Here is a 27,506-nt window from a genome sequence, read left to right on the forward strand (position 1 = left end):
AGATTTCCCATTGTCATGCTCTCATAGCTTCTCGATACGGGGAATAAGATTTGGTTCTCCCTTGTTTGTTGATGTACCAGACCACTGACATAGCGTCTATATCATGTTGTCGAAAGACTAAACTGTCAAACGGCAATATGATCGTAAATGCCATACATCTAAACTGTTCTTGTGGGGGGGGGATGCACCCCCCACACCCCCCGCTAATTATATATACCAACTCTGAGATTGCACTACAGTGAGGAAAGGGGAAATTTCCTGAGCCTCACTATACCACGATCTCGCAACACTACTCTCGATGTACGGCATTTACGATATTGCCATTCGACATTTTCAAAATTCGATAACATAAACAGACCCCTGACATATCCCCCATCTGAACCACAATATTCCCGGATGGGAGAGTGTCCTGGAAGACCAGCAATACTAAGAGTACAGCTCTCATTTCCAGAATACTGATATGTGCATTGGTCTTTTTGGGGGACCAAGTGCCTTGGACTGTCTTTCCCAGGAAATGCCCCCCCCCCAATCTGGGAAGAGTCTGTGGTCACTATGGCACTGGCTGAGGGATAACAAAGGGACGGCCTTCTATTATTTGACTAGAAAATATCCACCATGCAAGCCCATGTTATCTTGATCTGGTTGGATAAATATTTGTGAAGAATGGACCACTGAATCACTAAATGATCATGGTCATAGATTAGTACTAGGCTAACTGCCCTTGTGGGCCATTTTAAGCCTAGCCAATTACCCCACATGAGAATCAAACCCTGGACCTTGTGTTTGTAAGGTGAACACCTTAACCTCTGTGCCAACCTCTCACTAGTGTCCATGGAGGAATTTTCATGTAGTACTTTGTTAATGGTGCCAAAATGATTGCAGCAGACACTGAACCCGATGCTTGAAGGATCAGTCAAGCTGAAAGAGAAGAACTTTGAATGATCTTTTTGACCTGGAATCAAACGGTGTACATCTTTGATAGAGGGAGAGAGGCAGTCATGGATACCATACTGAACAAGGCTCCAATTAACTAGTTGGCTTGAGTTGAGATTTTTTGTGATTGATGGTAATTCCCAGATGACAGCACAAGTGGAGTACATAGTCTCAAGCTCTGATCGGATGACGCTTGGTCGGACCGGTTATGAGACAGTTGTTCAAATATGAAAACACCCAAAAATCCCTGCAGCCTCAAGTGAGCTGCTACTACTGCCATACACTTGGTGAACACCCTGAGGGCTGGACAGCTATGATGAGACCAAAGGGCAGAGCTCTGAATTGGTAATGACTGGCTCCCAGTCGGAAGTGTCGAAATCTCCTGAATTGTCTGTTCATTTTGATATGACAGTGAGCATCATGAAGATCTGTTGAGCACATCCAATCATCCTTGTGCAGAAAAGGCAGACTGGATTGAGCTGTGACCATCAGGAACTTGGTGTACTGAACTGATTTGTTTCAGATTGCTGAAATTCAAAATTGGTCTCCAGTCCCCAGTTTTCTTTGGCACCAAAAGAATCTTAAGTTCTGGACTTTCTCTGGTCTGGGGAAACTTCTTAGATGACTCGTTCCAGCAGCTTGTTTATTTCTAGTGCTGCTGCTTCCCTCTGGTTAGGTGAAACATTGGGGATTTTGTTTACTATCAAAGGGGGTGGTAGGGAAAAGAGCATTACATAACCACTGGAAAGAAAACTCTGCACCCATGAATCTTTTGTAATCTCTAGCCAGGCTCTCTGGTGCAGGGATAAACAACCCCTGAATGCCTCCAGAGATAGACAATCAGGCCTCCTTTCAGGAGCGCTGGTAGGATCTGTCAGAGAAGGTATCTCTAGATCCCTGGTTCTGCGGGCCACCTCTGCCTCACAGACAGCATCTTCAATTAGAATCCCCCCCTCTGCCCCTATAGGAGCTATCTCAACATGGATCTTGGAAGGGATCCTGGGACTTTCTGAACATTTTTCATCCGCATTGTTAGTTCCTAGTAAAGGACCTTTGAGGGTTTGAAAAACGTATACCCACAGGAGACAGGGTTTTACTTTTCTGCTCACACTTGGACAGTATGTCTTTTACTTTGGGGCCAAATAAAGAACTTCCATCAAGGGGAGCATTAACGAAGGAAGACTGGAAGGGCTCTGCAAAAATCACACAAAAGCATCCAAGCATGCCTCCTGATGGAAATGCCTGAACCTGCCGCCTGAGAGATACCTTCAGCTGTGTGGGAGACGAGTCTCATGGACGAGTTTGTAGTGGATTAGAGGGTAACCAACTGTGAGGTAATGGTGTTCTCTGCCTCAGAAGAAATGGTCCCATACAGGGACTTGGCAAGTTCCTTAATCAAATCCGTCTGGAGTCTTGCAAAGTTTGCCAAATAATTCAGTGACCAAAAGGCAAAGTTTGCTGAAGCCTATACATGATTCCCGATCTGTCCAGAGCCCTAGACTCCCTGTTAGGGAAGTGGACAGAGGAACTCTGTTCTAATTCCTTCTTTGTGGATACCACTACAACCATGGCATCAACTGGTACTCCTTTAGTCCAGAACTCTGTCTTTCAGTGGTGCCAGGATCCCATCTGTTCTCTTGGGGATCATCTCGAAGGTGTCAGGTTCTACCGCACCCATCAAGAGACCAAATCAATAAGCTCATCAGTAGGTGGAGTCACCCAGGAGGTAGATGGGCCAGTCGAAAAAGCCTCCAGGAATAAAGACTTCTCTTGGGAAGAGTTTTCAATAGACCAACCACCCTTATGCTACAGAAGTTCTAGAATGTTTCCAAAGGAGATGTTATCAGGTGGTGATCTTGTGGACCCTTCTCCCTCATCAAAATCAGTACCCTCTGTGATAGAATCTTGGAGAGTCTAAGTGCTTCCTCTTGCACATTTTCTTCCACGGAACTTCTTCGGTGGGATGCTCTGGAGAAGTATCAGAGGAAATAATTACACCCCACTGGGTATTCTGGTGATTTATCTAGTCTGGCTATCCCTGAGGCACAGGAAGATGAAGCTCTAGACGCAAACACAAATGGAGCTGGAAAGTCTAAGCCAAGGAGGGGGGAGACATCCGGACTCTAGGAACAGAGAAAGCTTCTCCACTACCTCGAAAACAAGTCTCAGAGAGAAAAAAAATGATGGCTCTGAGAAGACATGCTTCCAGACTGTTGGCTCCCTCCACCTCAAAGGGAGACTACCCGAGGGAAGGAGTCTATGCCAAGCTATCCAATGCCAAAGCTCAGAGGGGCAGAGACGGTTCAAACAATTTTGGAGTCAACTCCAACAACCTGGACCCAGCTCAGACACTATGGTACAGAGAGTCATTCAATTCTGAAGTGTTCCACTCAGAGATGCCATAAATAACAGTGAATCCTGATGCACCAGGATAAAGCACTGTGCCCACCTCTATTAAAATTGCAACAGTCCATAGATTTAATTTCCAAAAACATTTATGTAATGTAAACAAATCTGCAAGACAGAAAGTGCAGTTGTGTACACTTACTATAAATGTAGATGTTCAAGTGTATTCATTGTTGCAGTCATCACACTTGGGTTATCTGCCTGCAGGTAGCCCTCAGTCAGCCCAAATACCAGAGTCTTGGGATTTCTGCATCAGTTTTTCTTGCCCCAAATGTCAGGAGCCCCCAAAATAGGAAGCTATTACATGGTGTGGAACACCTCCAGTAAAAAGCAAATACCCCTGCCATAAGATATGGCCAAAAAACAGATAAGTAGAAAGTATAGAAAGGACCAGGGGGCTGAAGGGAGAAAAACCAGGACTGCAACAGTGAATACATTTGAACATCTACATTTATAGTAAGTGTACACAACTGTACTATGTTTTTCGTGTTTCACTGTTGCAGTCATGACACTTGGGTTGATTCCCAAAGCTGAGGAAGGGTGGAGGTAGTCAAGAAGTGTTAGGGCTGGCTAGCAGGCCTTGTAAGACTGCTGTAGCAATCCAGCTCTGGATTTAGAAAAGATATGTAAGTGGTAGTGCTTGGTGAAGGTGTGTACAGAACTCCAGGTTGCAGATTCCAAGATGTCCCTGGTAGGGACTCCCCTGGGAAATGCTGTAGAGGTTGAAGTAGCCCTAGTGGAATCAGTTCTGATCCCCTGTGGGGTACGTTTTCCATGGTGTTTGTAGCAGAAATGGATGCAGTGTGCTATCCATTTGGAAATGCTTTGCTTTGAAATGGCCATACCCTCTGCCCCTGTAGCAAAGCGGACTAGCAGCTGGTCAGATTTTCTGAAAGGTTTTGTCCTGTCAAGTTAGAACCTAAGCTGTCTATGCACATCTAAGGAGTGCAAGATCCTTTCCCCTTTATTCTGAGGATTAGGGAAAAAGGTTAGCAAATGAATGGATTGGTTTAAAGTCACACTGGATACCACCTTTAGCATAAAAGATGGATTAGTCCTGAGGGAAACCCTGTCAGCGTGGAAAATAATGAAGGGTTCCACAGCCATTAGTGCCTGCAACTCAGACACTCTTCTTGCTGAAGTGATGGCTAGAAGTAAGGCTGTTTTCCAAGAGAGGAATTTCAACTCTGCTGAAGCAGCAGGTTCAAAAGGGGGAAGCGTGAGCATCTCCAGTACAAAGTTAAGATCCCAAATTGGGGTGGGAGCTCTCCTAGGGGGCCTTAAATTGTTGGCTCCTCTCAGGAACTGTTTGATGAGGGGGTGAGAAAAGAGAGGAGGCTCAGTATTATCAGCTGAGATGGCAGAGGCATGAATCTTAATGGATGAGAAGGATAGGCCTCTGTGGAGCAGCTCTGCTAGGTAATCCAGAATTTGAGGTAAGGTGGGCACGGCTGTGTCCTTTCCTTGAGACGGACTCCAGGAAGAAAATCTTTTCCACTTTTCAGAATAGGATTTCCTAGTACTAGGCCTTCTGGCTTCAAAGATGATGTTCAACACCGGTTTGCTGAAGGTTGCAGGTGGTGTATTCAAGAGATAAGCCAGGCTGCAAGGTTTAGGGTTTGCAGCTGTGGATGCACAATCTGTCCCTCCTGCTGGGACAGCAGGGAGGGGGTCTGATGTAGGTGCCAGGGTGGCACTGCCATCAGACTGCGGAGGAGTGGGTACCAGTGCTGGCATGGCCAGTCTCGGGCAATAAGGATCGTCCTTGACCTGTTCTGTTTGATCTTGAGTAGTACTTTAGAGAGGAGGGGCAGAGGAGAAAAGCCATAAATTGAGAGGTTTTTCCATGAAAAGGATAGGGTATCCACTTTCCACACTCTGTTGTAAGGATTTCTGGTGCAAAATTTGTTCAATTGATGGTTTTGGGGAGAGGCAAAGAGGTCCACCTCTGGTGTCCCCACCTCTGGGTTAGAAGTTTGAAGGAATTGGTTTCTAGTTTCCACTCGTGTGGGTCCAGTAGATTTCTGCTTAAGTCGTCTGCCAGTGAATTTTGTTTGCCTGACAGGAACTGAGCTTGCTGGTGTAACTTGGTTGCTCAAGGCTGTGTTCCACAGGGCCATGGCTAACCTGCAGAGTGGGTATGAATGAGATCCCCCCTGCTTGTTCATGTACCACATGACTGTGGTGTTGTATGTCTTTATCAGGAGCTGTCCTGGAAGGATAAGGTAATTGAAAGCTGTCAGAGCATTCTGTACAGCTAGCATCTCTGAGTGATATGCAGGGGGATTTGTCTTGGGCTCCAGTTGCCTTGAATGCATTTGCCTGCCATGTGAGCACCCCCCCCCCATTAATAGTCTGATGATTCTGTTGTCAGGGTTTGGGCAGCGAGGGATTGAGTGAAAGGAAGTTCCTTGTTGTGGTTGCATGCCTCTGCCCACCACAGGAACTCTGCCCTTAGACAAGGTATGATAGGAATCACTGTTTCCAGGTCCTGAGAATGTTGGCACCAGAGACTTTTTAAGTACCATTGAAGTTTCCTCATATGCAGTCTTGCATATGGAATTAACAGAATACACGAGGCCATGAACCCTAGGGCTTGCAGTATTTTCCTTGCAGAGCACTGGGTTTTGGTGGCCATTAGTTTGAAGTAGTTTGTCAAACAGACCTGTTTTTCTGGAGTGAGGAATGCCATCTGGGAAGTTGTGTTCAAGCTTGCTCCCAGGAATACAATATTTTGACTGGGTATCAGTTGTGATTTATTTTCATTGGTGGTGTACCCCTGAGAAGTTAGGAGTTTCTTTACAAATGTCAGGTGAAGTAGCAATTCCTGACTGTCCACCTGAATCAGGCAATCGCCAAATATGGGTAAATCTGAATACTTCTCAGCCTGCAGAATGCAACGGCTGGAACCAGGTACTTTGTGAATACTCTGGGTGCAGTAGATAAGCCAAAGAGAAGTGCAGAGAACTGATAGTGCATAGAGCCTGCCTAGAAATGTAGATATTTCCTGCAAGACTCCCTTATGGGGATGTGCAGACAAGCTTCTTTTAAGTCAAGGGTGACTAATCAGGCATCCTTGGCTAACATAGGAAGGAGCTGTTGCAGTGTAAGCATTCTGAATTTTGGGACAACCAGAAAAGTTTTGAGAGCAGAAAGATCCAGGATAGGGCGCCAAGAGCCCTCTTTTTTTAGGCACCAGGAACAGTCTGGAGTAAAAACCCTGTCTCCTTTGTTCTACTGGAACAGGTTGAATAGCTCTGATATTGAGAAGGGAAAGTACTTATTTTTTGAGTCTCTGTCCACTGGTTTGGAGAAAGGTCTGGCAGGCCACTTGGGGTTGGCAGACAGTGGAAGTAGAATCTGTATCCCTGGGATACAATATTTAAAACCCATCGGTCCTGAGTAATGGACATCCAGTCAATTTTTGCATGAAGGGCGAGTTTTCCTCCTTGGGGTGCAAGTACTTGGTCATGGCTGGGAAGGATGATTGAAAAGTCATTGTGAACTTTTTCCATGGGGGGGTGGATTACCACTCCCTGTTTTTGAGGTGGGAGCACTCCACTGTTTAGATCTCTGCATACCCTGAGACTGTAGTCTTGGTGGTCCATTTCCCCTGGGTTTGGACTGAGAAGGCCTGGGAGGGGCTGGAAAGGACCAATTTTTAGAAGGCCAATCCCTACTGAATCTAGGTGGCTGCACCTGTAAGAAATCTTTAACAGTTTGCATAGATTTAGCTTTTTCCTCAATTGTTTTAAGAACAACTGCTTTTGTGCCAAACATACAATCTTGATTTAATGGAGCATCTAGTAATTTTGCTTTGACATGGTCTGGCAAGATTTGTTCCTTCAGCCAAGCATGCCTTCTCAGTACAGACCCAGTGACTGCAGCCCTGCAAGCTGCTTCTAAGGCATCAAACCTACACTGCAAAGTATGTTTACTAATTTGGTTTGCAGAATGCATTAACTTTTGTAAATCTTTATTTTCTGCACAATCTGGAAGTAACAACATTTTTTTGTTTAATTAGTTCCATAATATGTTGCTGGTACTTCAATATGTGAAACTGGCAATTCAAAGCCCTGATGGCAAGAGTTGCAGAGGTATATACCTTCTTACCCCATATGTCTAAAATTCTAGAATCTCTGTCTGAAGGGGTAGGGTTTTTGGCTGTAGTAGCCTTAATGCTTTTAGGTCCATGGGAAATGGTCTCTGGATCCACAGTAGGATTCTTAATTTGAGAGAGTCAGGTACTCTGTTAGTACCGGTCAGGTTTTCTAGGAGCTGGTGGTAAGGAGTCAGGAGTAAGACTGGACTCCATGAAGACATCAACCACAATATCCAGAACAGGGGGTATAACTAGAGGCCGTGTGTTGGGGAAACTCTAAAAATTCTCAGAGTCTCTTTTTGGACTGAGGATAGTCTTGGCATTACCAACGGAAAAGCTCTCAAGATATGCAAAGTTTCACCAAAAGAAAAATTTTACGGAAGGGAGGCAGAGGGAATGGAATCCTCTGCATTGGAATCCTCATAGGTAGATAAGGTTATGTCCTGGTAATTAGAGGGATCGAAGTCATCAAACTCAGGGTCTGTAGAATCAGAAGGAAATTCTATTCTTTGTCTTTTAGAGGGGGAAGGCTGGCTTCCCCTAATTAGAGTAATAAGGTCTTCAGCCATGTTAAGCATTTGTTTCTGTGGAATGGGAGCTTGAGCATGTACTTTGGTTGTCGGTTTTCTAGGCACAGTGTGAACTCTGGGCCTGAGAAACTCAGTAGTTTTAGTCAAAAACAAAAGTTGTCAGTTTAATACGAACATCGGAAGGTCGGAATACACCCTCAGAAGCCTGCGCAGTGGCTCCGGACCCCTCCAAGGTAGAGACATTCACAGGTTCCAAAGTCATAGAAGCATCTTGCGGCATACCGGACTCCGAATGGGTTTCAGTAGAGGCCTGCGAATCTGTAGAAGTGGGTAATAGGGGCTGCGAAGACACCTCACTTGAGTACCGGCAGACTGGTGACTAGCTTAATGAAAGCGTCGTTGGCAGTTTTGGACCTATGCGGTCTCTGTCTTTATCCTTACGTTTTTTCGGAAGATCAGTAGTCGGATGGCTTATCGAAGCCATTTCAGAATATGGAGAACGAGAGCGAAAGAATTTAGAGACAAAGATAGCCAGACGACAAATAGTTTGGGTGTTAAACAAGGCACAAAACCGGCAGCGAGGTACATCATGGTCTGGGCCTAAACAGGTGATGCAGTTAGAATGAAAATCTCTGAGGTATTTGCTTTCCACAGGCAAGACAATTAACTTTTTCTGACATCAGTTAGAGCAAGAAAAAAGGATCACCAACAGGGTACTTAGCTTTAGAAGACTTCAGGCTTGAAACTCGAAAAAAAAAATTTCAGGTTGCGGCCGACCGGCACTTGCGAAATTCACAGCTTCGGGCTCCTACATGGCAAGAAAAGCTGATGTAATGGCGTCGGTTGCATGTTTTATACCCCTGAAGACCTGACGTCATGGAAGAGGCGAAAGCATCCCAAGCAGAAATCCGAAGACTCTGGTATTCAGGCCGACTGAGGGCTACCTGCAGGCAGATAACCCTAGTGTGATGACGGCAACAGTGAAACACTAAGAACATCTGTGATAGCAGAATAAGTAGAAATATCAACTACCATACTCACAAGCATCTGCTATAAAATGTAAGATGGCCATGTCTGTTAACAGAAAACCTTTGCCTGTATAATCTTATAGACTCACTTTTATCTAGTATTTATTCCATTAAGATATACAGGCAAATACAGACATACCTAGCACTTAAGGCCCCTGACAGAAGAGAAGGTGCTCCAACATTTTTTTTGTAATTCTGCACATACTTTCAAATTCTATTCATAATGCATTCATTCATGTGCTGGGGTTTGCCAGCTCTAAGTAAACGTACCATACAAGTAAATGCTTGCAGGATAACTGCTGCGGTAGCCTTAGCTATATGGGTTATATCCTACATAGGATATAACGGACAGCTTTCAATTCTTAAATGCACCTTCCACATGTCCAGGCCACTAACAGCTTAGGCAGAGCTGGTGAAATCAGAGACCTTGGTGCCAAGTCATTCAGAGCTTTCATGCCAAATGAAAGAGGGAGGCTACAACTCTGAGAAGATTAATATCCTCACCCTGGTAAGCACAAATCATACAAAGAATATGGGGGATGGAGTAAGGGTGGGAGCAGCTCCTGCAGCAGTGATTATTTAGTTTTGTGGTAAGCTTACTTACACAACTGTACTATGTTTATCCTTTGATAACTTTTGCAGTAACCTTAGGTACAAAGGTACACCACCACAACTTATAAGGTTTGGGAGGAGAAAATATTAGAGTCTAGTAACCCTTGAAGAATGTTCCTAGCAAATCCTGCTCTAGACTTAGAAAGGGAATCTAGTTTGTAGTGCTTTGTAAATATACATACAGAGGACCAAGTCTTCTAAAATCCACTCCTTTCCAAAAAGCCATTGATGAAGCCAAGGCCCCAGTAGTTTTGATCATGTCTAGCACTGACATGTTATGGTGTGAACAGCAAAAGGAGATTGCAAGAGACAACCATTTGTAAATAGTCTGCTTTTGACACATGCTGTCCTTTTTTCATACCTTCATGAGAAATTAAGAGCTGATCAGAATACTTGAAAGTTATAGTCCTGCCAAGATCGTATCCAAGTTGTCTGCTGTATCAATAATGCATCAGTTCTCAAAGAAACCCAGTCTTTATAAAAATGACACACGTTTGACCCACCATTAGAGCTGCAACTCAAAGCATCAGCAAAACCTTTTGCCCATGTTAAGAACATCAAATCAGATTGATGAGCTGGGTGAAATGGAGCAGGTGTTGTTTTCCAAAACAAAATTAAGATCCCAAGAAGTAGCCACCTATTTTCTAGGTGGACGGGCATGTAGAACCTCTTTAAAAACACCATGACATGTGAATGCATTTTAAGAGGGGGATCCATGGTCAGGCATGCTGAAACGGCCAACAAAAGAACCTTGAAAGAGAAGTAAGAGAAGGCCAAGGATAACCACTCACAAATATTGTAAAAGCAGATAAACACTAACTTTAAAAGGGTCTTGAATGTTAGCATGGCACCAAATGGAAAATCTTTTCCACTAGCCAATATATACTTTCCTAGCAGCAGGTTTCTTTTGCCTCATTTAAAACCTGCATTATGTCCTGGGAAAATATATGGCTAAAAGGCATTAAAATGCTTTCATTCGTTCAATTAGCTGAAATGGTTTCAAGTTTGGGTGCATCAAACAACCACTGCCTTGTGTGAGTTGGTCCAGTCTCACAGGAAGCTAGTGGCAGTTACCCCTGAACCCTCCCCTCCCACCAGTCAAGGAATGCTGAACGGCAAGACAAGGAAAAAAAGTTTGATTTGGTAGATAAGGAGGGATTTCCTATAAAGCAGGGAGGGACTCCCAATGCCATGTGTGCCAATGATGAATCACTCAACCCACTCATCTGAGATTATCTGTTGCCAAAGACAGAAATGGAGAGCCAGATTCTGGGGGAAGATTTAAAGGCTTGCCAGGGAGGGAAGGGCGTTACCATTTGAAGCTAGTTGTTTAGATGTGTTGGGCTGTCCTGGTTTCTGCAAAGCTAACCATTCATTTTGGTGTCTTCTTACCATTGCATTTTTGAACGTCTGGTTGCCAGAAGTTTACAGAGTCTGCATACTGTGTTTTTATACAAATATCCTGACTTGGGGATGAAACCATTAACAAATTTGAAGAATGAAAAATCTGAGAGTCCCCTCCCACCCTTAAATCAGTTTCTCTTTCTCATCACATTTTTAGGACCTCAGCAGATAGTTCAAAAACAACTGCCCTATCATGAACAAAATTAAAAATTTCAACTTCAACATCCTCAGGTACATTTTTTGAAGCAATCATTCAAGCCTTATAATACAAGATCCAGTAGCTGCTGCTCTGGAAGATGCATCAGCTGCGTCAAAAGTGCAGACTAAAAGAATGTTTGGTTACTTCAGGCACAAAAGCAATACATGAACTCACAGAAGATTTTCCTTCAGAAGAAGGAAAGTAGCAATAATGTTCCTCATGGTCTCAAAAGAAGCATGCACAAATTTTAAAATGGGAGTCTAATAAGAATCATAGAAACAATTATGTCAGAGGAATACACTTCCAAAAACTATCAAAGGCTTTCCCATCCTTATCGGAAGGGGGGGGGGGTAATCAGCATTTACTAAACATTTAGCTGCAAAAGGATTTGCCAATTAAATTGCTGCAGGGTGAGATCTGGGATTAGAAAACAAACAAAAAAAATCTAAGACAGAGTAACATACCTATCAACTGTCCAGATTTTCACCCCTTAGTTTTGGTCTGTTCCCACAAAATTTTGGTTTTCTCACAGTTTGCAAATCATTGAGGGCTGAAGTCAGAAAATGACAGACATCCGAGTTTCAGACTTCACATCCTTCGAAAAATCATGCAAATGAAAAATCTGCTATTCTGTCAATTTTCGAAGTTTGTATTAGCAATATTTCAAAATTATCCTTATTTTTGGTTCGTTGTCCCCCCATTATGTATGGCTTTGTCCAGATTTCTTGCTCTAGGAAGCTGAGAGAAATGCTGAGTAACTTTAAAAAATATATATCTGCCTTCTTAGGGCTGCAGGCTGGAAAAAAAAACAGGAGTAAGTTGAGGAAATTCCAGTTGTAATAAATCATATTTTCTCAAAGAAACTGCAATACCATTATGCACACAAATAACTAGTTCATACAAAATATGGTTTCAGAAAGAATATTTCTCCTGGTTGTTCCTTGGAAGAACCATCTCCTCAGATTCAGAATCGGATACCTGAGGAAACAAAAAACAAACGGAAGTTGCTCCCTCACACTCATTTCCCTGTTCATTACACTGAGAACCTGTAGAAAATGAGTTCTTTTTTCTATTACCAGTGAATCCAAGATGACAAGGGTTAAGAGCTTGATTTAAGCCCTACAGAACATCCCTGTCTAATGTAACAAAGACAGGATATAATAAATACTTAACATAGTCTATTTTTACAGAGATTTCTTTTAAAAAGAAACAGATACTGTCAGGGATATCACCCAGGGGAATAGGCACCCCCAGTCTGGTATGTGGAGATGCATTGCCTGCTCCTTCCTCCAACACAACAGTGGTTTTCTCATGCCCATCAAGGACAATTCAACAGGCAAAGAAGGAATGTCTAACCCCTTGGGTCCATGATGACTGAAGGGAGTACACAGATGAAAACCAAGGAAGTGGAGGTTGGTCTGAAGAACTAGAAATAGCCACTGCAGAGTTACCCATCTACAGTTAAGGCAAAGTAGTAACCTGCTGAATGGACAAAGACTGCCTGGAATTTTTTTTCAAACATCTTTATTTAATAATCACCTGTGACAAATTGACAATTTATATAAAAGTAACTTAACTTACATTAACATAACAAATATTATACTTCACCTATATTGCTATGCATCATATAACCTAAGCAATATTACAGAAATTATTCAATTCCTGCTTTTTTAAATAAGAAGCATCTTCATTAAATCACTTACTACATAGCTAATCATACATTTATACAAATGTAAACAAACCTCACTGACACAATCCTAGTCGCAAGCATTTTACATCACAAACTACACTGACACTCCCAGTTGCAAACATTGCACATCACTTAATCTACCCAATCTTTCTCACTCAATGATTACATAGCTCATTTAAGTCCTACTGCCTTTAGGCAGCATTCCTCCCTTGTATGTATTGTTCCCACAATTCCAATTTTTTCCTATGTATTTCGCTCCTACCTTTTTCTAAAGATCTCAATTCCAGTTTTATCTCTGTTTCTATATTCACTTCTTCCAGCATTTTTGGTTTAGATTTTGATTTCCATTTTCTAGTAATTGCTTTTTTGGCAGCCACCATTATTAGACACAGCAAGGCCTTACCATGTCTAAGCAATTTTTATTCTGTATCATAGCTCAGAAAATTCACCTCCCTCTTCAGACTAATCTGTCCACCCAGCATCTCAGACAGTGTATCCTGCAGGGAATCCTTAAAGTCCACCAACTCACCAAACTCCCAGAAAATATGTTTCCAGTAAACTCTTTCTTCTGCTTTTACACCTCCAACATTTACTTTCTACCAGAGGAAAATTCTCTGGAGTCTACTTGGGGTATAAAAATATCTATGTAAACATTTCCAGGCAAAAATCCTAAATCTTCTAGATTTTGTTGCATATCTGGGAGACATACATATATCTGCCAATTGTTTCTTAGTGAATTGCTAACCCAATCTGTTTTCCCAATGCTTTCTAACCTCCTCTGATTAATTCTTATAGTTATCGTGTAATATTTTATGTGGTTTACTGATTATTCCTTTTTTAATGGCAGCTCAATTCTAGATTCTATGAAAAACTCTACAAGTGCTGGTCCTTCGTTTAGGACCCCCCTGTTTCTTTCTCATTGCTTATACTCAGATATCAATCCCTGATAGGGAAGGCAATCTCTAACCCGCTGTCCAAATAAATTCTTGGCGTCTTCCCATTCTATCATCTTTCCCTCTCTAGTTATTTGCTCCCAAACCTTGGTTCCTTTGCCAGTTTTCTCCAATAAATTCCAGCCCCCTCTTGCCTATTGTCTGTATTCCTGATTGCAGTCGACTGTCTGGAAAAGTTGTTCTTTTTGTGACCAATGGATGGAAGAACCAAGGAGCCATTAAGTTGTTCTATGGTGAAACTGAGAAGGAAGTCTGAAGTTCATAAGTATCAAGAAAAATAAGTTATGTTCTTACCATAACTTTCCATCTGTGGTGTTGATCTTCATTCATTCATGACGGATGGGTTTCGGTTTAGTCCTCGGAACCAACTCAGCCGATACAACAAGCTCGCACCAGCCAAAAACTCTCAAGCTAAGGTTACCCATAGTGACCCTCTTCACATCTCCTCCGATCAAATTTGCCCATAAATAAAAGAAAGCAGATGCTTTGTCTGAGCGAATGCCCTATCATGTAACCAGGACTAAGTACGAACCTCCAGGAGTCTTTCGGAGGGGGTAGGAGAGTGAGATGTCATGAATGAATGAAGATCAACAACACAGATGGAACGTTATGGTAAGAACATAACTTCTTTATCTGATGCTGTTAATCTTCATTCATTCATGATGGATGGGGCAGACTCCCTAGCTACTTTAAGTCTTGGGAGGCCCTATGGAAGGATATTCCCGGAGCACCAGTGAGCCAAAGGATGGTCTCCCCCTGGAGACCAAATCCAATTTGTAATGAGTGATAAAAGTAAGAGGGGTAGCCCAAGTGGCTGCTGCGCAAATGTCATCCATAGAAGTTATGGAGTGAAAAGCCACCAAGCAGCAACTGATCTGGTTGAATGCATCTTGATTTTGGATGTTAAATGCATTTTGTTCTCTTGATAGACAAAGGAGATGCAGTCTCTTACCTGTTTTGCCAATGTGACTTTGGAAACAGATTTTCCCAACTTGGATCCAGAAAGAGACAGGAATAATTGGTCAGATTTTCGGAAGAATTTAGTCCCAAGTAGAAATGCAATTGTCTAAGAACATCCAATAAATGTAAACAATAGTCTCCTTTATTAGAAAAGTTTGGGAACAACACTGGCAGGTCATTGGATTGATTAATATTTAACTCAGAGATAACCTTGGGTAGAAAAGGAGGGGTTAGTTCGAAGAGATACTCTCTCTCTATGGAAAACTATATACGGACATTTTGCACAAAAGGCCTGTAATTCTGAAATTCTACTTGCTCAAGTAATGGCTACCAAGAATAAAGTCTTCCAAGATACGAATTTTATATCACAAGTGGAAGCAGGATCAAACAGATGACGAGTCAAAGTTTTTAGGACAAGCGTCAAATTCCAAGGTTCAATGGGCTTTTTGAAGGGCAGTTTTATATGTATGACTCCTTTCAATAAAGTTTTACAGAGATGGTGAGATATTAAAGAGGAATCTAGGAAACAGTTGTGGAAGTTTAAGACAGCTGTTAAGTGGAGCCCGATCACAGAGGTTGATGCTCCTGAATGGAGTAAGGTTGATAAATACTCCAACACTGAATTAATTGGAGCTGAAAAGGGGTCCAGTCCATTTTCTTGAGACCAAAAAAGAAATCTGTTCCATTTGTTGTAACATATTTTTCTGGTGGACGGTTTATGGGAAGCCAGAAGTATTTTTTGTACCAGGGAAGATAGGTTATTTTGCGTGGCAATTACCGGAAGTGGAAGTACCAAGCTGTCAGCTTGAGGCTCGATATATTTGGGTGGATCAACCCTGAGGGAGCGACAGTAATTTTGGAGTTGGATCCAGAGTCCACAGTCAGTGAACCAGGTGAGAGCAAAGGCAGGGGAACCAGACTTGTTGGGGTTAATAGGGTGTAATGAGGATTACTTTGCTTCTCAACCGAAGTACTTTCTTCAGAAAGTGGAATAAGAGGAAAGGGAGGGAAGGCATAAAGCAGTCCTAGGAGGCCATTGTGTACTAGAGCATCCCTCGGGGACTCCCACTGAAGGGGGATTACGGCAAAGTAGCTGCTGCATTTGTGGTTGGTGGGAGAGGTGAATAGATCACAGCAAGGCTGACCCCAGTGATGTAAAATCACTGTCACTACTTCCGGATTGAGAGACCACTCGTGAGGCAGGAGAATGCATCGGCTCAGCTTGTCCACAATCACTTTGGAATTCTTGGGAATGTGTGTTGCAACCAGAAAGTGGATGGAGGCCAACACAATGGGTAGGATCTGGTTCTCCCTGTTTGTTGATATACCAGATGACTGACATGTTGTCCAACTGGATAGCAATTGTCCCTGACGGGAGGGCAGATTGGAATGCTTGGAATGCTTGCAATGCCAGAAGCACCACTCTCAGTTCTGGAACTTTGATATGCAAATTGGCCTCTAAGTGGGACCAAGTGCCTTGGACAGTCTTTCCCTGAAAATGCTCCCCCACCCCATCAGGGACACGTCTGTGGTCACTACGGCCTTGGGCTGAGATGGTGAGAAGGGACAACTCCATAATTCTATTTCTGGCTTCATCCACCAATTCAGATCTTACTTGCAGTAGTTTGTTATGCAGATTGGGTAGGACATGGGATGTGCCAACAGAGCCCACTGTGATGCTAGGAGCCATTGTAGTAATCTCATACGGAATCTTGCTAAGAGAACTACAGTAATTGTGGCTACCATTGAACCCAGCAGTTGAAGAACTGAACAACTTTGTTCTGAGAGTTGAGCTCTTAGTCTCTGAAGCCTGTGAAGAGGAAGACCAACCAGGCAAGACCTTGTGTCGAATGTTGCTCCAATGAATTCTAGACTTTGAGTAGGCACTAGTTTTGACTTCTCTTCTTTTATTGAGATCCTTAAGAGTCATGCCAGCTGCAGAGTGCACTGCAAGGCAAAGATGCTTGGTGGGGGGTGGTAAGGAGCCAATCGTCTAGATACGGAAACACCCAGAATCCTTGCAGTCTCAAGTGAGCTGTTACTACTGCCATACATTTGGTGAACACTCTGGGGGCTGTGGAGAGACCACAGGGCAGCGCTCAAAATTGGTAGTGATTGGCTCCCAGCCAGAAGTGGAGATATCTTCTGGAGCGCTTGGCCATTTTTATATGGTAATACACATCCTGAAGATCTATCGAGAGCATCCAGAGGCATCTTTTTCCAGAAATGGAAGGACAGACTGAACCATGACCATCCGGAATTTGGTCTGTCTGATGAACTTGTTTAGGATGTTAAGGTCCAAAATTTAGCCTCCTGTCCCCTGTCTTTTTTGGCACTAAAAAGAACCTTGAGTAAAATCCGAATTCTATCTAGTCTGGTGGGACTGTCTGGATGACTCTTTTTTTTTGGAGCAGCTTTTGAATTTCTTGTGCTGTTGCATCCCTCTGACTGGGTGGAATGTCCAGAATTCACCTTTGCGGCCTCAGGTAAAGATTGAAGGGAATGTGAACCTCTGGCAATTATCTTCTGCACCCAAGAATCAGTTTTATTAACTTTAACTGGTTTTATTAATATTCATCTCCCAAATCCTGTCTCTGCTTCATTTCCAGCGTAATCTTGATTCTTCTAGTCAACTCCCATGCTTCCTTCCTTCACTCCAGCATTTTCCGTTAAAATATTGGAAAAGGTTTCACAGGTACAGTCTCTATGGGGTCTTTATTACCAGAAGAACATGAAGCAGAATCTCTTTCTGTTCCACAGCTCACTTTTTGTATTTCCTCTTTAGCATGTACTTCATCAAAAAATGAATTCTGTCCCTCTAGGGAAGAGCATTTTAAAGACAGCTGGGTACAGCAGTTTAATTTCCCACCTGAATCTCAACATTCCCTGAATGGAGTGGAATAAACTTTATTCTCTTCTGCCTTGTGTACAGTGAGTAATCATTCTCCACACTCTGCTGTCTCCCACTTTTAGTACGTTGTCCTTCTGCAACATTTTTGCCAAAATCAACTCCTGCTGGTAGGACTGCATCTTTACTATTAAAGGTCTATGCTGCTTTCTCATAGCCTGGTTTGGAGCTTACACATGATGTGCCCTTTCAACTAACAACTCCTACTGTGGAATACCAGTCCAGTTGCTTATTTTTTTTTTTTTTATTATCATTCATAAAATTAATGCATTCTGCTTCTTCCCGATTCTCTGGTATAGCTGAAAATCACAGGTTTTCCCTACATGCTATGACCTCTAATTCCCATTTTTTTTAAACATCTCTTCCTGAGCAGTTTCATATTCAGCCAGCCTTTTCTTCATTTTGACCTATAATATTTATAGCTTTATCACCTCATCTGAATATTTGTTTAAAGCTTCTTCCATTTTTCAGCCTTCAGTTTGTGTTGATATACCTTATCAGTGTTTCATTTATTTTAACCAGGTCTGTGTGCAGTTGTCTCCTATCTTCATGTAGGTTACTGGAATTCATGTCTGGAGGTTGCATTGATTTTTGCTGAACTGCACAACTCTGCTCAGTCCACATTTCTTCCTCACGTTTTGTAGCTGTTTTTTTCCAGGTCCTCTGTGTTTCTTTTTTTCTGGCATCCAGGCAGCACACTTACTAATCAGTCATGGAAATTTACCCATAAACACAAACGTCTACTGGCCTTCTCTGCTGAGTTTATGTTTTCAAACTGGGAGAGATAGAATTAAGCTGTTAATGTGCAGACATCTTGGAAGTCTGATCCTGGCTACATATTTACCAAGACATTTACAGAAATCTTAAAACATATATACTGTTAATTATACAATTAAACATATAACACTGAATATTTCTCAATATCTGCAACTTGCAGTGCAAATCTGAAAGAATGCTTTATTCAACATCCAAGGTTTCACCAGATGTCATGCAACGGTTTGTAAGTGATTTGTTTTTAAAGTATTTAAGTGCATATGGAAATAGTTTATTTTCATAATTACAAGCAAATGGCTAGCAATATATCAGGTATAGTATGATACAAATGGACATTAACAATGTATTTTTATGTCTCCTACCATGGGGTATCACACCACATCCCTCAACAACATGGAGGGCTTTCAGTTATGAAAGTATGAACATAAATATGAAAAGATGAATAATAAATGAACAGTGATTAACTGCTCCACTGCAGAACATCCATGTTTAAAAATCTTGGAGTCATTTTGTTAATTCTTTGCACTTTCTAATGCTACCTAGTATTAGTTGGCAAGTCGCTTAGTAAATGCAACCATATCCAAAAAGTTCTGGATGCCATAAAGAGCTATGGGTATGAACTGGAAGTATACAAAAGACACTAAGCTTGAATGAGTTAAGACAAACCTCTCCTCCATTTCAGCAACAGTCAATGAAATCTTAACTTTTCAACTCTTACTGGGTCAAAATTTTAAATACAAATAGCTTTCTTCAAAGCAGAAATACTTGAATAACCAAGAAGTTTTAACTCCAAATGTGTTAACATAGCTTGACAGGAAGTAGTGGTCAAAGGAGTCCAAAGCCCCACTGTGTGTGTGTAGTTTCACTTTTTAAAGCTATGCTACATTTCCATAGTACAAATATTAACTGTTCTGTAAAGCACATCACATTTCACATACGTATTGCATCTTCACTGGAAAAAAAATACTTGCAAGCTTCATACAGCTTTTTACAGATACTATGAATGACAGTTACCTGCTGAATAAGTACAACATAAAAGTGTAAATGAAACCCATGAGTCCTGGAAATGTTTTGGTTCTACAGTCGCCAGATTGGGCTTTTACTGATGGCCTGTGTTCTAAACAAGATTATCCCTTGCTGTCTAGGCTAATAATGGGCAACTTAGGCTTTCTTTGTTTGAAATGCTTTTCTACTCATTAACTGTTTACTAATGCTCATCCCATGCTGACTGAGTGATGCACTTATTCCAGTTATACTGCTGTATGACTGTGAAATGCCACTAAATTAGTGATTCTATCAATGTTGGAAAATCCTATTTTCAAGTCATACTACCAGTTTTAATGCTCTTACTGATGTTCCTGTACAAGCTGTATAATGTTTGTCATGTTAGTTTTTCATGTACATCTGCTTTAATCATACAATAAACTTGATATGTTTTGTCAAAAAAAAAACCTGCAAAAGTAAGATAAATGTGAGTAATACTCACCTCACCCATACGGGGGTTGTCAGCTTTATGAGCAATCAGTTTCTCATGAACCAATTGTGCCAAAGTGCAGGTGTCTTCAGAAGCCCTGCAACAAGAGAATACAATTTAAAAAAAGCAGACCAACTCCCATTAAAAAGGGAATAAAATGGTTCTTCCTCTTCTTGCAGATTAAGCCTTTCATCCTTTTTCACTTCAGTTCACCAAATACTGAAAGTAGCTATATCTACCTAGATTTAGGAGCCATTTCAATATCACATTTAATTTCAAACTCCAACATTTTAAATTCATTCAGTTAAGCCATCCAAGTATTCCACAGCAGCAAAGAACCAGTCCAGGTAACCTCAAAATAACCTAGAACTCAGAAGCAGCAAAAAGTTTAGTTTAAGTAGAAATGTCAGTCAAAAGTGTTCTCAAAATGTAATGCATTTGAATAATGGAAGATGACGAAGGCTTATCATCTAATAAACTTTAATCTGTAAGAAAATGGTCAGGAAGCTGCACAATGAATATGCAGAGGTGAAAAGTGAATGAAAAGATAGTGTGTTGGCAGGACAAAAATACCTGACATCCATAATCATAATCCTATAATCATAGTGAGTTCATATTTATACACTGTCAATTGTGGAAGAAAAAGGGAAGTTCATTAAAGTCCGCAAAGCTAGACAACATTTCTGCAACCATGCTATATACCTCCTCAACTTGTCCCTGTACAATGGCAAGACTCAATTTGCAAATATGAACACAACTTTCTTAAGTTATATCTAATCAGTACTGTTACTTGCTAAGTTTGTTAAAGTTGACACACTATTCACCCAAATGAAAAAGCATTCTGGTTTAAAAATTTGACTCTGAAATAACAAATGCCATCAAGCCTATAACAGAAGATAAATTTTTTTTTGATTTTCAAAAAATATATATCTACAATACAACCTGCCATCACAGATAATTTAAAGGACAACAGGAGAGTAAAATGCAGTTGACATTCACTAAGAGATTCTTTACCATGCAGCAGTTAGTACGTTTTACTCCAGATTTGCCTTAAAACAAGTCAAGGTGTGCTTTTAGCAAACTTTTACTATATGATCCTTTTAACAACAAAGCTTCCACCACAAGTTAGGGGAAGAAAGCTCATTATTAGTACCCAATAAAAGAATGATGAAATACACTACAACAGATGTGTCCTCAGCATGGGGTGTAAATCTGACAGCATACAAATAAATTAATTTAATATATCTGAATGCATTAACTTGGGTAAAACACTGATCACAAGTGATCATTTCATGATCAGCCATGGAAATCAATTGTACAGCATTTGACAACTACAGTATGATTACAGACACAATACATAGTCATAGCCATTTTTAGGCATCAGTGAATTCTGCAGTTGCTGGGGGTTCTGAACTACAGGCAAGTTATGTTATTTTGTTATTTTATAGCATGCCTACCAAACCAACAAAAACTAGTACAACAAATTTGTGTTTGTAACCTGTGTGAGTAATAATAAATCTTATAGTGCCTTTAAAATTCAAATAAATTTCTGGTTATAGTAAGAGTGTTTTGTCAATTAATAGGCTTCACAATCTCATTAAATGTTTTAAAACTGACAGTGCCCTTGGCTTAGTTAAAATCTACTAATGGGCATCTCTCCACTAAAGCTAACATCATAGCCATATATTGGCACCTGCAACACCTATAGCTACTGAGGGGCTCTTTAATCATCCTTGACTGCATGGGGCCCTAAAAAGCTGCTGCTCGTTGGGGAAAAATGGGAAGAAAAAAAACTGTATTAATTTTCCACTTATGTTAATTAACTAAAACAGGGTTGTGATATGACCCTATTACAATAAAACTGATAATCAGTGAATGAACAAGAGCAAGGTAGGTAAGTACTGGAGATCAGCAGCCCACAGTGACTGACCTCAGCAGATACCTTGGATTTTAAGATGAGGGGATGCTGCCAATCTCAGCAATGGTTTTCTCATTCAAGGAGTATTACAAACATTGGCAGAACACTAGATAATATAACTCTCAACGTCTTCGCTCAAGAATTCTGGGCAAAGTCAAAAATAATAGCCGAATAAATGCTCAAAATCAGGGAAGAGTTTTAAATATTACTTTAATTCACTTAAACAGTTAACAGAATAATGCATTTTTTTTACCAACATGCATTTCTAGCCAAGAAAGTATGAAACTGATTGGATCCATTGACTAATGCTGAATGATTTACCAACATATTAAACTTTTTATTGTAAGACAGAGCAAAATTATAAAGCAAAATCAAAGTCAGTCTGTGAAATCACAGATATTGATAGGTCTGCATTACTCTTAAATGAGGTAAATAAAAGTGATTTACTTCTCTGCTGCTCTTTGATGACTGCTAAGCAACAGTCACTGAACTGGTGTTGCAGTAGTAGTGTTGCACAATGTACTGCTATTTGTTGAAATCACTGTAAAACTAAAATTACTAGTGTGTCTGTGTGTGTCTGTCTATCCATGTGCTCTAGTTAACCCCAGCACCTCAAATTGCAGTAGGTAAAGTGGAATTCTTCCCTTTTCTCTGAAAGTGAACATACACAGCATGTGTGTATAAAACATATCACTAATTTCTATTTGTGGAGACCTGGTGATAGAACAAGGAAGTACAGTACAGAATACAGAGAAAGAGGTTGGCAAAGAAGTGGGATTATCAGAGAGATGAAGAAAGTAGACAGGAGTATAAGGAGATGAAGTGTATGGCAAAGAGAGAGGTGGTGAAGGCCAAGGATATGGAGAGCTGTACAAAAGGATGGACACTAAGGAGGGACAAAAGGACCTATTCCAATTGGCTAGACAGAGGGAGTGAGCTGGGAAAGATGTGCAGCAAGTTAGGGTGAATAAAGGATAACGAGTGAAATGTACTCACAAGCGAGGAGTGTATCAAGCAGATGGAAGGAGTACTTGAGAGGTTGATGAATGAAGAGAATGAGAAAAAGAGAGAGAAGGATGGATGATGTGGGGATAGTGAATCAGGAAGTGCAACAGATTAGCAAGGAGGAAGTAAAGAGCTGTTAAGAGGATGAAGAATGGAAAGGCTGTTGGCCCAGATTACATACCTGTGGAAGTATGGAGATGTTTAGGAGAGATGGCAGTGGAGTTTTTAACCAAATTGTTTAATGAAACCTTGGAAAGTGAGAGAATGCCTGAGGAGTGGAGAGGTGTTTTGGTACAGATTTTTAAGAATAAGAGTGATGTGCAGAACTGTACTAACTACAAAGGTATAAAATTGCTCAATCACAGCATGAAGTTATGGGAAAGACTAGTGGAAGCTAGGTTAAGGGAGGTGATAATTAGTGAGTAGCAGCATGGTTTCATGTTGGGAAATAGCACTACAGATGCGATGTTTGCTGTGAGGGTGTTAAAGGAGAAGTATAGAGAATGTCAGGAGTTGCTGGTGGACTTAGAGAAAGTATATGACAGGATGCCTAGAGAGGAGTTGTAGTACTGTATGAGGAAGTAGGGAGTGGCAAAGAAGTATGCAAAAGTGGTACAGGATATGCATGAGGGTAGTAAGACAGTGGTGAGGTCTGCAATAAAAGTGACAGATGTGTTCAAGATGGAGGTGGGATTAGATCAAGGATCAGCTCTGAGCCCTTTATTATTTCCAACAGTTAATGACAGGTTGACAGATGAGATCAGGCAGGAGTCCTCATGGACTATGCTTGTGGATGACATTGTGATTTGTAGTGAGAGGAGGGGAGCAGGTTGAGGAGACCCTGGAGAGATGGAGATATGGTCATGAGAGGACAGGAATAAAGGTCAGCAGGACTAAGACAGAATATGTGTGTGAGAATGACAAGAAGGATAGAGGAATGGTGAGGATGTATGGAATTGGTGAAGGTGGATGAGTTTAAATACTTGAGATCAACAGTTCAGAGTAATGGTGAGTGTGGAAGAGAGGTGAAGGAGAGTACAGGCAGGGTGGAGTGGGTGGAGAAGAGTGTCAGGAGTGATTTGTAATACACAGGTACCAGTAAGAGTGAAAGGGAAGGTCTGCAAGAAGGTAGTGAGACCAGCTATGTTATATGGGTTGGAGATGGCGGCACTGGCAAAAAGACAGAAGTCAGAGCTGGAGGTGGCAGAGTTAAAGATGTTAAAATTTTGCATTGGGTGTGATGAGGACAGCCAGGATTAGGAATCAGTATATTAGAGGGTCAGCTCAGGTTGGACGGTTTGGAGACAAAGCCAGAGAAGCGAGACTGCAGTGGTTTGGACATGTGCTGAGGAGGGATGCTGGGTATATTCAAAGTCAAAGAAAACTTTTATTGTCATTCAGAACTACACAGCAGTGCAGCTGAACGAAATTACAATGCTTCGTTCTCAATGAAGGAAACAGTTGCACATATAGACAGAGAAAAATTAATAAAATATCACAGTAGAATTTTAATAAGTAGCAATTTGTAATTAAAAAATGACAGCAGTGACCCACACCCATCCCAGAACAAGAGACAAGGAAAACAAAGAACAATAAGGATGTATTATTTTCAAAGCAAAATTGAAACAATAGCAGCATATCTATGAATAGGCAATTATTGCACAGTTTGTATATTGCACTTTATAGTCCTTAGTATTGCACATCCATAAAATAAGCCCCTTGATAGGCTAGTTATGTAACAGATGTTGTGGGAAATTTGGGAAAAGGATGCTAAGGGTGGAGCTGCCAGGTAAAAGGAAAAGAGGAAGGCCTAAGATGAGGTTTATGAATGTGGTGATTGAGGACATGCAGGTAGTTGGTGTGACACAGCAAGATGCAGAGGACAGGAAGAAATGGAAACAGATGATCTGCTGTGGCAGCCTGTAATGGGAACAGCCGAAAGAAGAAAAATTGTTATTTGTACACACAGATAATAATGCTAGGACACATACATTACTCTTCTGAGTAGCAGTGAAAATGCTAAGTAATAAGTAATTATATTTAAAAAGTAAGGCATAAAATATATCACGATACATTCGGACAGTTACATCTCGTACAAGTCTGTTGGCCCCCACAACCCAGACTGTATAAATGCGAACGCAGACACCACAGTATGTAGCTTGAGAAACTGAAAACAATGAAGCAACCTCGTGCAAACCAGCAGGACTAGATAAAAACACTTTTAATAACAGTTTAGCGCTTTCACCTGTTACAATACAGGCTTCCTTAGAACAAATAAACAATCTGAATTACAGCCCTTAAATAGATGTTTTGGCTCCAAAATTTTTTAAAGCAACATACTGCACTAAAACTTTCTACATAAATAATAAACAAAAACATTCCAAAATGAACAGATAAAGACAGGTATTTTAAGTGCTGTTGCTGCTGGTTCAAAGGGTGAAAGTGTCAACTTTTAACTCTTTGGGGAGTTCTTTGATTAGCTGCTGCTATGTGATGTTCCATGCAGTCAGTTTATCCTTGGCTGTTCCTCCTTGATTTTTAATAATACTTTGTGTATCAAGCTGAGAGAGACTTTCTTCCCATGCTAATGGTCTAATGTCCTTTGTGCAAATTTTTTGCAAAATTTGATTGTGGGGTGATGTGAATAGATCTATCTGAGTCATTCCCCCATTTCTTTGTATGATGGTCTTGAGATGTCCGGTGCAGGTGCCATTGTTTGTATGTACCACATGACTGTGGTGTTGTTGTCTGTATATCATCAACTGACTCTTGGAGGAATGGTCTGAACCTTTTGTGTATTGCCAGTTTTACTGCTAGCATTTCTTTTAGGTTGATGTGCAGGTGAAGTTGATCCTGAGTCCACAATCCTTGCAGTTTTCTCATGAAGTCCTGGGCAAATGGGACCAATTATATGCATGATGCCATGAAGCCTAAGGCCTGCAGAACCTTTCTGCTGTTAACTTGTTCAGTTTTTATTTTCTTACTGTGTCCAATTCCGGCCTCCAAGAAAGTCCTTGTCTGGGATGGTATCAGCCTTTCTGTTGTCAACTTTGTTGTTTTTGTCTCCCTTGTAGTAGGCAGTCCACCAGGTATGGGTTGAATTCTGTAGTGTAGTCTGCAATGGGTTATTACTGCCTGCCAGGCATTTGTGAAATACTCGGGCTAGTAGATAAGCCAAAGGCAATGCTGAGAAATTTGATAGTTCTGATCCTGCAAGAAATCTGAGGTATCTTCTGTGTCACTGTTGTTGTGTTGTAGTGGCAGTGGTTGTGGTTGTCTCTGCCCTCTGTTTGCCACTGCCTACTGTCCCCTCTGTAGGCACCACCTCTAGATGGGTTTCTGCCTCTGGGACGCCTATTCAAATCTTTACGCTTGTAACCGTTTTTTTTTTTTTTTTTTTTTTTTTTTCTTGCTAACCTGGTGTACCAAACAAAACAAACTTGTCTTATCCATATAGAGCATCTATTAGCTTTACTTAATACGATCCGGTAGAGGTTCTCCTTTAGCCATGCATGTCTTCTTATCACTGTGCAGTCATGGGCTGATCTAAATGAGCTCCAGTGCATCATCATAGCCATTTTAGGGAATGGTTACTAACCTGTTGTATGTTATTTACCATCTCTAATAGTGTAATTTTTCTACCTTTCAACCTTTTCTCCTTAGTGACCTATTCCCCTTTTATAGGTTTGGGTTTTAGCTAGTTGCGCTGGCCCCTGGGGACCCTGAAATGGGTCGGCAAGAGGGGAGGGGGCCTTGTAAAGGTGGTGATGAGTGTCTGGCACCCTGTAAAAATCTCTCTGGGGCCGGGGCGGGGCAGTGAGCAGAGCAGACATCATTGAAAGCATCATCTAGCATCATCAGAGACAGAGACAGGAGTATAAGGGGAGGGCCTGTGAAGGCGTGAAGGAGAAAGGTTCTAAGTCTTTCTCTGAATCTGAAATCTTTTTTTGCTGCCATGAAATGCTCTGCATGGCATGGTTTCCCCCAGAAGGAGGAATTCTTCTGGAGAGAGAGCTGGAATAGATTCCTCAGCATCAGAATCTCTTCAAAATTGGAGAAAGGGGCTCTGGGCTGGTCAGTTATGTCTGATTCATCAGCCCAGATCATCAGAGGACACTGGCTCAGGGGGCTCTGCCTAGGTGAGAGGCCCTGTCTGGGTGAGATTGAGATCTCTAATTAATGTAATTAAATCTTCGCATTTGATACTAGAGGAGCCTGGTAGAGGGGGGGGTTTAAGGCACTTTTAGAGAAGTCTTGGCTGCTTTAGCCCTGGCGAAGGCCTTGACATCCAAGGGAATCTAAGTCATTGGCAGTCGTCGAAACTTCTGAGGTTGGTTCAATAGCAGGGCCTCAGCAGTAGTAGAGATAGATTCAGCTGTACTTTGATCAGTTTTCGGTTTCAGCCAAGTTTAAGCATGGTTTTCAACCGCGCCGACCGAGCGAAGGTCTTTATCTCTTTATTTTTTTTGGCAGAGAGTGTAGTCGAGGATCCGACGATAATATACGCAAAATCAATCCAAAAAAAAACTCTTTAAAAAACTCCGACCGACGCTTGCGTTCGTCGGTTGAAGGGCAGACAGTAAGAGGAAATCTTTATGAGGTATTGTTTC

General features: G+C 41.4%; 1 protein-coding gene across 1 annotated transcript in view; it reads right to left on the reverse strand.

Annotated features, from left to right (window-relative positions):
- The window catches only part of LOC122810712 (syntaxin-binding protein 2-like), a 1,751,886-nt gene that overhangs the window by 1,109,368 nt on the left and 615,012 nt on the right, over positions 1–27,506 (reverse strand). The window contains exons 7-8 of the mRNA XM_044082277.1: positions 19,902–20,070; positions 19,438–19,513 (exon numbers count right to left, since the gene is read on the reverse strand). Of these exons, the coding sequence (XP_043938212.1) occupies positions 19,438–19,513; positions 19,902–20,070 (245 nt within the window). The remainder of the gene's footprint in view (positions 1–19,437; positions 19,514–19,901; positions 20,071–27,506) is intronic.

Source organism: Protopterus annectens, chromosome 9.part0 (genome assembly GCF_019279795.1).
Source record: "Protopterus annectens isolate FY-2018-M chromosome 9.part0, PAN1.0, whole genome shotgun sequence".
NCBI classification, from domain to species: Eukaryota; Metazoa; Chordata; order Ceratodontiformes; family Protopteridae; genus Protopterus; species Protopterus annectens.